We start from the raw sequence: 13,767 nt of genomic DNA, 5'->3' as shown, positions 1-13,767 counted from the left end.
CAGGTCTGTTATCACATACAAAAAATAAGCTAATTTTTTTTAATACTAATAAATAAAGATGCTAATTTTTATTTGTAAATATACTTTATAAAACATCTTTATTGTTGGTGTTCTAACTAAAATTAGAGGATGCAAATGAAAGCGTCACGAAATCAAAAGGTTAAGATCAACTTATGGCCACTTTCTTCTGCATCTTGATTAATAGTAGTACTAGTTATTTTTCAAAATTTCCAATACAAATAATTGTGTCTATTTTTGTGCCTTAAAAGATAACTTTTTTTTAGTGTACGATAATACTATAATAGTTTTTTCTTGCAAATTTAATTATTATATGAATTTATAAAACAGAGTTAGTCATCTAAGTGTAGGGAGTCGTATAATTAGGTAATCTTTCGTTACACATTTATCAATAGTATATTGGACTAATATAGGATATATATTTCAAACCCATTTCACACTAGCTTGCATATAATAATAATGGTCGATTTGCTTTTGTACAAGTGGTTGAATTTTTAACAGATGTGCGTGTGGCATCCACATGCCTCATTGCATAAAGCATTTTATCTTTGTTGTTTTATAATTATATGTATGCAATGCTACTTTATGATTGCTCCATACACTTGGTAGTGGCTATAGCACCAAACAACAAACCTCATTAATTAATCTTAACCTTTTTCACTTCTACTTTTGGTTTGGAGAATGTAGTCATAAAATATTTTCACAATTCTTTGTCTTTTATTGGGTGAAATTAGAAATACACAGATGGTGCTTTCTTTAATCTTTTGTGAAAACAATATTTTAACCATTCAATTTGTGTTCCGCATAATGCACATAGATATATTACTAGTATTATAAGAAAACTCACGCGTCTCAATTTATGCCGTGGTGATTGATATATATATTAAACAGAAATGTGTGGTGTGTGGATATTCTTTACGAATGGCATTCTTGTGGAAATGAACCACATAACTATTTTTCACAAATTATATATAATGTATACTTTTTTCCACAAATTATATATAATGAATACAATACTAATGTTGCAGCCGACGATCCTAACAATTTTTATACTGCCTCGGTCCTCTAAAAACATAAACATTGAAAAGCAACGAGTTTTAATGCAAAAATGGTAAAGTAAGAGAGATATATAAAGAAAATGTGTGTTAGTGGAAAATGGTCCCCACCTCATTAGAGAGAAAGAAATTTCTTAAAAATTTCTACTTTTAGGAAACGGACCAAAAATGAAAGAATTTCAATTTTTAGGGGTTGGAGGGAGTATTATTTTTTGAATATTTTTTGCCATTTTCTATTTTCTTTTCTAAAAGGGCATTTGAGACAATTTACTTTTTTTTAATTCATTGATTTTTAGTTCACTGAGGAGAGAGAAAATTTTGTAATTAATTTATTGATTTATTAGAATTTTTATGATTTTGGTTTTTAAGTTTTGGATACTTTAGTTAGCTAGGGGTGCGGAGTTTGTTGTGTATAAAACGAAAAAGAAGATATGATATTAAGAAAGAATGACTATATTTTGGATGTTCTAAAGTTAAATATAGTTTTGTCATAATATTTTGTGAAAGAAATTTCTCTAGAGGAAAAATACAAAATTCACCAAATTATTGATTGAAGAGAGGGATAGAGTGAATGGTCATCATATCATAATTTTTATGAAGTATAACACAAATAAGCAAATGACATTTATCATATATACATTTTATAGTTCACACTATATACAATTGTTATAATTCACACTTTATATAATGCGATACAAGTTCACCCAAGCAATCTTTTAATAGTTGGATTGTTTTATCAAAAGTTTTGGTAATAAATCAAGTCGCAGGAATTTGTGACTTCATCTGGTCTCATTGTTTATACTCACTCAACCGATATGCAAGTACTTGTTGTACCACCCCACTAGTTTTATTGTGATGTTACAACAATGGGTTCATTATGATGTTACAACAATGGGTTCATTATGATGTTACGTTAGTGTATTTTATTATTATCGTTCTTATTAGTATTTTTTATAATTATGTTAGGTATTGACGCAACAATGTCCAGTCAATAGTCATGTTATATTAGGTTAGGTCACCTTCTAGTCAATGAGGACAAAACTATCTCTGAGTAATTGAACGTGATTTTACTTTATCCAGACCTTCTAGAAGTATTCCCACTTTAGAAATATAGTACGTTCAATTTGCAAAGGATCAATATATGATGAAACTAATTTTATCGATTCAATTCTAATTAACAATCCAACCTGTTTTTGGTTATTTCTGTATTTTCCTAAGTTATGTATTTTGAATGCCAGATTTTGAAATTGGGCCAAAATGTCAAGTAAAAAAAAGAAAAGAAAACAATAATTAATTATAACAAGTAACAAACTAATTTTCTTGAAACTTTGTTAAGCAAACAATCGTACATCTTAATCACATAGCGGTTCTTTGACCAAGAGATTCATCTTTGCCTGCAAAAACTCAGCTACATCTTCCCTCTCTTCCTTGACAAGCAGCTTTCTCAGCTTCCCAAACGTGTGCCTCCCCGGACGAATCCCTCGTTCCATCATCTCCTCCATCAAGACGCAAGCCCTAGAGGCCTCACCCTTGTCACACAGCCCATTGATCAGTGCCGAAAACGTGTGTAAGCTTGGAGCAAACTGCTTCCTCTCCATATACCTCCACACCTTGTGAGCCACCTCCAGCTCATCTCGCTCGCAGAACATCTTGATCATCATCGTGTACGTGTCTGCATCAGGGTCACAGAGTCTAGACAGCTTTCGGAACACCTTAAATGCCTCGTCAGTCTCCCCACGGCCAATCAAGCTGTTGATGAGAATGTTGCAAGTTCTTGAATTTGGACTCACCCCCTTCTTGTCCATCTCATCCACAACTTTGTAGGCGTTTTCGAACTTGTTCACTTTGCAGAAAGCACTGATCAAGGAATTATACACAGCCACATCGGCCTTCACCCCGTTTCTCTCCATTTGAAGGAATGTATCAATGCCATCCTCAATCCTATTCTCAATCCCATATGTATGTATCAGAACACTATAGATAAAAGATGTTGGCTGACAGCCTCTCAACTCCATCTCATTCACAACTCCAACTGCTTCGTCTGTGTGCCCCGCCTTGCAGAGGATGTCGACCATTATCCCATACGTGACGATATCCGGTTTGCAGCCAGAATCAACCATCTCATTGAAGATCTCTCTGGCCTTAGGCAAATTGGGAGCCCTCCCCCATCCTTCAATCAAAATGCTGTAACTCTTCGGATCAGGACAGAACTGGTCATTCTTCATCGTATCAAAAATCTCCTGAGCTTTCCTCACATTCTTTGACTTGCACAAGGCGCTGAGCAAGCCATTGAACGCAGCCAGATTGGGAGGCACGTTGTACTTCTTCATGATGTTGAATGTGTAGACAGCCTCATCCACCTTCTGTGCCCGCGCGTACTTCCTCATGATGATGCAGAATGTCTCGATGTTCAGCATCCCTTTGCCCCTCATGGCGTTCACGAGATCCCACATGATCTCGTACTGCCTTATCTTCGCCATTGATTCAATCATGGTGTGGTAGGCTCGGACAGTGTGCTCATAGTTTCTCTGCTTCCCGGCCCACTCAAAGAACCGGTGAGCTAGCATCCCGGCATTCTCGAACCGTTCAAGGACCTTCTCAGCTACCTCTTCGGAAACACGGATACCGCTTTGATCAAGCACAGTGTCGAGGCCTTGTTTTGGGCAGGACATCATGATCTTGCACACCCTTTTTGTTACATCGGATGAATCTTGCACTGAACTATGCAGCCTGCCAAATAACATTAACCTGAAAAATGGCCTATCATGGCAGCGATTTCTCACGATCATGATGCCCGATTAAGTAGAAAGTCGATATATTTACCACCTGGGCAAACGTTTGGCCAAATAATCACGTTACTTAACACATACAATCACCTAGGCATTTTATCGAACACATGATGTGCAAAACTACGACATAGTACAATACAATATACACACTACATCAGTATACTACTTCTTTGTCATTTGTTGATCTTGATCAAACTAATTAGGTAGCCGGCGGCGGAGGCACGCCGGATCTAGCTGTGGTGTCTCGAAGACAGCGACGTGATTGATCGACCGGCGGCGCGAATTAGGCGGAGTAGCGACGCTGTGTGTCGCGATCTATGTTGGTTTGAGAGAGAGAAGGGCGAGAGGGGGGATGAGGTGCGGAGGCTGACCTGGTGCGAGCTGGACGCGAGAGAAGAAGATGGGCGCAGCGGTGAGCCCTAGCGCGAAGAAGGCGACGGCAATTTGGGATTTCTCTTTTTCTCTTTTCTTTTATTTTATTTTTCTAAATTGTTTAAGTGTTATTTGGCTGAGCGGATCTTCTAATCCATTTTTCCTACACCATTCCTAATACATCTCTCACAACTTAATAAAATAATCTTATACATGTAAGTGATGGTTAAGTGATAGTGAGATTATTTTATTAAGATTTGAGAGATGTATTAGGAATGGTTTAGAAAAAATGGATTTGGGCTCCAATTTTAAAATTAGTTTAGGCCAAGGAGTTTCTGCAACAAATCCTAAAACACACCAACAAAATAAAATAATCTTATTAATATGAGCAATTTTAATAAGTGATGGTGGAGTTTATTTAATTTTATTGTGAGTATGCTTTAGAATTTGTTTTAGAGTTTGTCGTAGGTGATTTCTTTCGCTTTATTGGGACATTTAGATTTTATTTTGTGGAGTGTTGGGTTATGTTGATTTAATTTTTTTTGGACCAAGTAAATTAAATATGGTTGGACTAATGGTTTATAAAATGTTTTTGGACCCAATCTAAATTTTATTATTTGGGGATCCCGGACAACCACATACATCGAGTCGAGTAAGCGCTTGACTAGTGGTGCACTTTTATTAGTATTTATCTATACATATATAAAAGGCGAGTTTTGGCCATCATTTTAAATATTTATGAATTTTGGGCAAAATATTAAATAGTTATAAGTTTTGGATTTTGAATGTAGTTTTTATTTAATTTATTTACTAATAAATGTTGAATTCAATCATGAAATTGTAACTGTAATATTGCTCATAAAGGGGAGTGTTATATTACTAACTCATAACTTAATTGTTAACTACAACTAAATAATAGTCATTAGATATTTAAATTAAGGGCTTAGATCATTAATCCCTAAATGTCAATACAATCAACGAAAAACGTCAATAAGGCTATAAGATTAAGTCCAAAAAATATCAATAGAGGTATTAATGTCAATTAACTATATGTTTAGTTATAACTAAATTTTTAAAGAAATCCCAAAACTTTAAATTCATATTACATATATCAAATTAAAGATAATTTCATAAGGATTCCAACGATATCATACATGCATATGTTCCGACATCAAAATTTGAAAAAAAAATTGAATTTTTTTAATTTTTTCGCATAAGCAGAAATGTCAACATATTATATAAAATATGTCAATATAATACATATAGAATGTCAATATAAACAATGAGTTAACATTCTTAAAGCATTGTATTGACATTCTCAAAGCATTGAGTTGATATTTTCGGAACACTATATTGACATTTTCATCCAAAACCCTAATTTGGAGTTTTTTTTATATCTTTTTCGATTTAATTAATAAAAACTAAAATTACACGTGACAAATTGTAGACCACACGTTTTTTAAAATCCTATGACCTTAAATTAGTTGTAGTTAGCAATTAAATGATGAGTAAGCAATTCATCACTCCCCTGCTCATAAATATACTAAAGAGAATTCAATTTAAATATTTACTTTTCCTTGCTTTAGCTTCCTCACATGTTTAAATTCATTACCATATTAATATGGAAATCATAATATTCATGTTGATGGGTGCATAAATATTTAAATATGAAAAAAATCGTTTCAATTCTTTGACAATGAAAAATGGGCTCCATATAATTTATTTCCTTTTAACATTCAATTAAAATTTTAACAATTTAACCTTAATTTCTTAATAATAATAATAACAATACATATTGTCTAAGAAAAGTGTAATCTATATATATATATATATATAAAGAAAATTTTAAAAGAAATTTTATTTTAGCGTTTCTGAAATCCATAATGAAAACTTAATACTAAGAATTAAATGTAATTGGAATCACTAATAACAATGAACGATTAAATTAGATATTAAAATATAGCAGTTACAAAAACTCCCTAAATTCTTATCCATTTCTTCTTCTCAAACATTTATTGGCCCTCTTAATTATATATACCGCCCTTACCTTTTTTTCTTCCTATAACTATTCTTAGGTGTGATCAATTAGTAACTTTCTTAAGTTGCTAACTTGCTATCTCATCAATGCAGCGTCTTAAAAATGTCAACACGATGACATTAAACACACAATTTTGTTGAACTTCAATATAATGTGTTGATATTATGTGTTGACATTTTGATATCACCGTGTTGACATTTTTAATACACTGTATTGTTGAGTTAGCAGGGTTAAGCAACTTAAATAGTTAGCAATATAACGCAATTCAGATAGATATTTTTAGATTTGGTAGTTTAGGGTGTAGGGATTACGTCGCGGTCCATATTATTTGTAATAAATTATGAAATATTTTTAAAATAATACATAAGTTATTATACGGGTCTAAAATTATAGATTTATTTAATAAAAAAAATGACTATATGCAATAATGTACTATCTGATAATACAAAATTATGAGTTCAATATAATTTGTATAAAAAAAGTTGAGATTAATTCTATTATATATGCTTCACAGTGAATTCACAATTTAAAAAATTAATTAATATAAATAGATAATTAATTAGATCGTGCACCGCACGAGTGTGACACTAGTTATATATTAATAAGTGGATAGTACAACTATAGTATAGTCAATAGTTAGCACATACTAATGATTAGGTTCTATATGTACTGCATCATAAATTCCAATCACTATCAACGATTTTGATTTGATTTTTATAAGAGTAAATGTCAAAATCGGTCCTAAATATATAGCCAGAATATCAATTTGGTCCCAAACATTCACTTTTTGAAAATCGGGTAAAAAACATTTGAAACCGTTAACGAAGTGATCCTAAACATTTGACATCGTTGTCGAAGTGGTCCTTTTCCGTAAAAAACTAACGGTCAACGCCTAATTAATGGTTTTTTAACTTAATTAATATACTAATGCATAATTAATTAAACAAAATTAAACATAAAATAAATAAAATTCCAAAATCAGCCATTTCTCCCTCTTTTTCCTTTTCTTCCAGCAATGGACGGCGACAACAATGGTGGACGGCGATGATTTTGTCTCGGGCAGCAGCAATGCGGAGAAACACACGATGACGGCGATTTGTGGAAGAGTGACCAGAGAGAGAAAGACGCGACGACGTTGAGCGCCGAAGAGAAGAAGAGAGAGATGGAAGAGAAGGAAAAAGAGGGAGAAATTGTCAATTTTGGAATTTCTTAGCATTTTATTAATTTTACATTTAATTTTGTTTAATTAATTATGCATTAGTATATTAATTAAGTTAAAAAAATCATTAATTAGGCGTTGACCGTTAGTTTTTTACGGAAAAGGACCACTTTGACAACGATTTCAAATGTTTAGGACCACTTCGATAACGATTACAAATGTTTTGAACTCGATTTTCAAAAAGTGAATGTTTTGGACCAAATTTGTATTCTGGCTATATATATAGGACCAATTTTGACCTTTCCTCTTTTTTATAACTCAACATTTTACACATTGAATAGTAATTAGATACCCAATTACTACAAAAATTACAATTACATAACACATCACCAAGGGGCATCTCAATGCTTTACCCTGCATATGCTACTATGTAACGCACACATAAAGTGTAGCATATATAGACTATAGAAAATAAGTCTTAACACACAAACCAAATTGCTAGGAATTAATTATACAAGTGCTGTTGTAGACTTGGGTCCTATGTTTCTTATCATAATTATCATTTAGGAGCACCAAACATTGAGCTTCATGATGATATTTGGGTTCAAAAATCCCCCAAATCACATTGAATCTTGATCTCAAGCTCACTCTTATTACCAAAGGCAGCCCTTGTTCAGATTCCAGAAAATCTTGCATGTTTCTCCCTGCACCATACATGGCCTTATTTTTTGTTCCAACATTAAACCTCAGCATTGTCAAATCATCACTCCCAGCATAAAATTCTCTTCCCTGTATCTGCTCCCACAATTATTATTATTATTATTATTATTATTATTATTATTATTATAATCAACTAATAATTTCTTGAATTGATTTATATTATAAATGTGTAAATAATTTACCTGTGAGGTTGCAAAAGTGAGACGGCCAAATATTAATTTGATGATTGGAGGGTGGATGTGAAGGGAAAAGAGCTTGGATTGGTTGTCTATTATAAAATCAATGGAGAAATTGCAGCTGAGTAACTTAGTTGTCACACCAGAGGCATCTACTCCCTCTCCTAACCTAAATTGTCTAACTCCTGCAACCTGCGAAAATTAGATCAGCTAATCACTATAGTATAGTTAGCACTTAAGCTTTTCTAATAAAATTGAAAAGAAATCATTTCTTTTCTTTTTTTATCATATGTAAAAAGTTATATAGATGGAATTTCTAATAATTAAAGTAAGTCGATCGGTGAGGTGACTCTATATTCCCATTTCAAAAGCAAGACATTAAGCAATTATAGATCATTGTGTAAAGTTACAAAGAACATTGTATAGCAGCATATAAATACAGTCACGTGGTGTGGTATCGAATGCACGACTAATATAAATGTTCTAAGCAGAATAGCGTGCACGTATAACGTGATAACTATAATTGCTAGAATAAACAAACTAATGTATTCACAAATGGTTTCTCTTGTATGAACTCTGCCGTGTTATCTATAGGGGTGGGGAAAATACTAATACACCGGAATTATCATATTAAAAAAATTGAATTTTTGGTATATCGTGATATACCATGCTATACTAAATATGTACCGTGAAGGCGGTATGGTATAGATATTGTAAAAAATTGGTCATATTAAAATTCAGCATACCATAAATTAAGATAAGATAAATAAATGATTTTTACTCGTACCAAAGACCGTACCGATCAACCCCATAATTTCTGGTATTCCACTGTATCCCACTATGAAAAACAAAATCTTAAGGAGTATGATAAACTCTATTTAATGTATATATTATAAAAAAGAGTAGTACTAGTATTTACAAATTTATATAACCCTTTAATTTAATCTTACCAATCAATTATATATATAAAAAAAAGGTTACAAAGTAAATATAGAAAAATACTAAATTAAATATACGTAGACATAAGAATTTAAGATTGAATAAAAACTGATTAAATCTAAAAAAATGAAAACAGGACAGAAAGTGTGAGAGATGATTCATAATGAAAGAATATTAAAAAAAGAATGAAGCAGTAAGGAGTACCTTAAGGGAAAGGGTGGGGTGTGGCGGCTTAGCAGCAACGTAGAAAACAAGCAGAGCAATGATGAGACTAACCAAAAATCTCCAACTCAATTGCATGAAAATCCAAGTCCCCGAGTTGGAATAATTGAAGGAAAAATACTGAATCCAACCAGCTTGATTGTTTTCATAATGCAAGATCTCTTCATCCTTATCCTCCTCCTGTTTAAGATGTAGATCTTGGTTCTTGATATGGTTGAAATGTGAGGAGGTGGTGTTGTTGGATCCTCCAGAGGAGGAATAGGTTAGACGAGGTGGGTGATTATTGCTGTTGGCATGCGAAACAGTTGATGGGCTCTGCACGAAGTAGAAAGAGGTAGGATATGATCGACACAACGCTTCTTCTTCACTCTCTTCCATTTTGTATTCACCCATTTCTATTATTCTACCTAAGTAAAGAGGCCTTTTATACTCATCAGAACATAAAAATGATAGTATGAGATGAGAAGCATCATCAATCATCATTGTGTTTCAATTCATTAAGCGTGTAAATCATGCTCCCTCTGTCCACAATAATTGCGCTAATATTTATTTATATATTGATATTGAGAATGAGAAAAAAAAGAAAATGCAAAAAAAGCCCCGACGACACAAACTCTCTTGGCTCTTGCTATTATCGAATTGTTTGTTTGTTACCTTTGTCAAACGTACTCTCTATCTTTAGGGACTAGAAATTGACAAAATTATAATGAGTTAAATCAACAAAGGAAGCAACACAAATACAAATCCAAGCTCTATAAAAAAGTTCCAACGCATAATGCCCACATCAAAAGCACAAAATGTCATTTAAATGCGACTTGAGAGAAGTATACGAACAAGCAAACGACTAAAGAGTCATGTCAAAGTTAAACCTACCCAAGAACTATTAGTGAAAAGAAACCTAAAGCCTCTAATTTGATTGTAAAAATAACTTATTGTTTGTAGCTAAAATCTTGTATTTTGGGCCAACAAGAGTTTGTCTCATACATTTCAAATTTAAATGACAATCCATGAAGTTTCGGTCTTTTTATTTATTTATTTATTTTTATGACTAACAATTCTTATGTAAGCTTCAAATGTCAACATAGACAAAACGTCCGACTAACTAAATTAAACACAACAATGTATGTGCATCTGGCGCACTTTACACTCGGGCCTGACACTCGGATTTGAGCATGTGGCACTCCTACACACTCGATCCTGACATCCAGACTTGGGAATCGAATCTAGCACGTGAATATGCGCATCGATACACATGGGCGGACTCATATAGGGGTCTCTAGGGGCTCAAGCCATCAATAAAACTATTTTTATAGTGTTTTTCTTCTATAAAATTTTACATTTCTCCAAATTTAACATAAATTACTATATAAAGCCCCTATCAATAATTTTAATTACACAAAAATACACTTTTAAATAAAATTTAGAAAATATAGCCCTATCGATATTATTTTTTTGCGTCCGTCTCGGTCGACACACACGTTGACAAGTCATTTCCATTAGTGACCCACATTGTTAATACACTTAAGAGTCGCTTCACCTTTGATTTATTCATAAATCATCGACGTGAGAAATAATAAGAAAAATTGAAATTTTGTGAGTTATGATTCAAATTTTGAAACTTATGGAAATAAATAAAAAATGATTAAAAGTTTGTAAATTTAACTGCAATTATCCTTTTTTAAAATAAGGCATCTATATCATTTGATATTTTAATCATCTAAAAGTGTAGGTCCTTTAGCAATAAATAAATTAATTAAAACTAATTATATAATAACAAATAAAAAATTACAATATTTACTTGAAAAGTATTCCCTTAATTAATATTAAATCAAAAGGCCTTTAAATAATGTTAAAGTACTTTAAATGGGCCTTAAATAAGATTAAAAGAATTGAAAGGGTCTTAAATAAATTTGAAGAGTCTTCAATAAGTGCAACTTAAAAGGGCCTTAATTATGATTATAGTAACTGACAGGGGTTTAAGTAATATTGAAGGATCTTAAATTAGCTTAAATTTCACGTGATTATTTAATTATCTAAAAAGGTGGAATTCAAGACTGCCCACTTTAAAGAGAGGTATTTTTGCAAACTATGTCATAATAATAATAATAATAATAATAATAATAATAATAATAATAATAATTAAATATATATTTTAAAGTAGACATATAGGATTGTGATTAAATCTGAATTAGTCCTTAGTTTTTAAATAAGAAATAGGAACCAATACTTATTATGGATGGTGACAATGAAAAAAAAAGACATTAGTTGCAAATACACGGGGTCAGTTGGACTAGTCTTAATTAGGGCTGGGGAAAAATACCGAAATACCGAAATACCGGTCTTATCGTACCGAAAAAATACCAAAAATACCGAATTTTCGGTATACCGTGACTTTCGGTGCGGTATGATACCTTACCGAAAGATTACGGTGAGGTAACGGTATGAATTTTCAAATACCGAGGTATACCGCTACATCCCGAAATTCGGTATATACCACAAATATATAAACACAATTATATATAAAATATATTTTATATAATTTTAAATTATAAAATATATTGTGAAATATAAATATAATTATGAATAAATTATTTTTAAAATTATAAAATATAAGTAATATTCTAAAAACTCTAATTTTCTAATTTAATTGATGCTGAAAGTCAGGTATACCGCAAAAGTATGGTATACCGAACTTCGGTACGGTATACCGAAAATGAGGTACGGTATCGGTATGGAAATTCGTCATACCGAATATAAGGTATACCGAAGTTCGGTATGCCGAAAATTTTGGTAAGGTAAAGGTATGACTATTTCGCATACCGTATTTACGATACGGTATAGGGTATGGTGGTTTCGGTAAGGTATACCGTACCTACCCACCCCTAGTCTTAATTTCGACAACACAGATTCAACAATGTTATCAATATATACTCCCCCCGGGAGATGATCAAATACAAACCCTCTATAATACAAACTATACAAGCTTTAATCCTACATACTAATTGTAATTAATCAACGGTTAGCAATGGCTTGATTTTCGATGTCAACGGACAATACTTCTTTATATGAAACTCAATTTTTTTTATCAGTTATATGCATCCCTAATTTCACTCCAATCTTAAATAATAATAACAATGATATTATGTAATAATTTTATGTCGTGTAAAAAGTCAATAATTCATCCCTAATTTATCTCCAATCTCCTAAACTACCAATATTCATATTTTTAGAAAGAAACTACCAATATTCATATTTTTAGAAAGAGAATACATTTAGGGGAGGGAGAAAACTGAAAAATGTTCCCCCTTTTTTGGGGGAAAGGGTTATTTTCATTTAAAAATAATGAATAATTTTGTCTCCTTTTTTCTCCTTTTTATTGTTCCTCGACCAGATTTAAAAGGGTTTTGATAAAGCTCCCCCAAATTTGTTTTTTTCTAATTAAATTAACCCCCAAAATTTAAAAGATATTTGGGAAAATTACCGGCCATTAATAAAATTGAACTCTCCCCACCAAAGAAATTACAAATTCCGGCTGTTTTTTTTTATTATTTTTTTTCCCTGCTTTGATATAAAGTTCATTAATTAATTAATGTCTCATGGACTTAATTAATTAATATCTTCCCCAAAAGGGACTTCGAAACACTTTTTTATTATTCAAAAGTAATAAAAACCCCCCCGTCAAAAAATAAACCTTTTCAAACTCCTCTTGAGGACATTATCAAACGAGACTCACCCCCCATTAAAATAAAAAATCCAACCGCTAGATATTAACCCCTACCCTATATCGGAATTTTTAAAACCAAATTTTTTAAGTAAAATAAAGGAAACAACCGAGCCAATCTAACTATGTAGATTAAGAAATAATTTTATCAAGACCCAGCCCTTCCAAGAAAGATAAAAACGCCGTTAGGGTCCGTTCTTTGACCCCAAAAACATCTTTTTTGAAGGGTGTGTTGACCAATTGAACCTTTCATATAGATACCAAAGCCATCTATTGTAAATTTTTCTTTTTTTTGAAACATTCATAGAAAACCTTTAAAAGGGCTCCCCAAAGCCCCAAAAACTTAGGTTTTTCTTATCATTTTAAAAGTTTATAAAACATTTTATAAATTAAAAACAAACAAATGTAATAATATACTTCTATTGCAACCTCAATAATCGAATCAGAAAATAGATTTTAGAGTTTTACGTTGAAAAATCTATTCGCGCAAACTTGCCCAAACATGTTTTCGATACCAAACCCCAACAATCTCCATTTTACTAAAAAATTTTGTAACCC

At 32.0% G+C, this 13,767-nt stretch overlaps 2 protein-coding genes across 3 annotated transcripts; both read right to left on the bottom strand.

The window, feature by feature from the left end:
- Positions 1-2,333: 2,333 nt before the first annotated feature.
- On the bottom strand, positions 2,334-4,352 carry LOC125197058 (pentatricopeptide repeat-containing protein At1g77360, mitochondrial). The gene is made up of 2 exons (XM_048095757.1): positions 4,234-4,352; positions 2,334-3,899 (listed from the first exon to the last, which is right to left on the bottom strand). Exon 2 carries the CDS (start codon positions 3,860-3,862, stop codon positions 2,426-2,428), a length of 1,437 nt encoding a protein of 478 aa, XP_047951714.1. The 5' UTR covers positions 3,863-3,899; positions 4,234-4,352; the 3' UTR covers positions 2,334-2,425.
- Positions 4,353-7,764: 3,412 nt separating this feature from the next.
- Positions 7,765-9,906, bottom strand: LOC125196726. Of its 2 annotated transcripts, none has more exons than XM_048095341.1 (3): positions 9,471-9,906; positions 8,334-8,519; positions 7,765-8,226 (listed from the first exon to the last, which is right to left on the bottom strand). In XM_048095341.1, exons 1-3 carry the CDS (start codon positions 9,879-9,881, stop codon positions 7,930-7,932), a joined length of 894 nt encoding a protein of 297 aa, XP_047951298.1. In that variant the 5' UTR covers positions 9,882-9,906; the 3' UTR covers positions 7,765-7,929. The 2 variants fall into 2 exon arrangements, with proteins under 2 accessions (XP_047951298.1, XP_047951299.1); XM_048095342.1 differs by having other exon boundaries at positions 7,765-8,135.
- Positions 9,907-13,767: the final 3,861 nt, after the last annotated feature.

Source organism: Salvia hispanica, chromosome 6, assembly GCF_023119035.1.
Source record: "Salvia hispanica cultivar TCC Black 2014 chromosome 6, UniMelb_Shisp_WGS_1.0, whole genome shotgun sequence".
NCBI classification, from domain to species: Eukaryota; Viridiplantae; Streptophyta; class Magnoliopsida; order Lamiales; family Lamiaceae; genus Salvia; species Salvia hispanica.
This window is presented reverse-complemented; position numbering and strand designations above follow the sequence as displayed.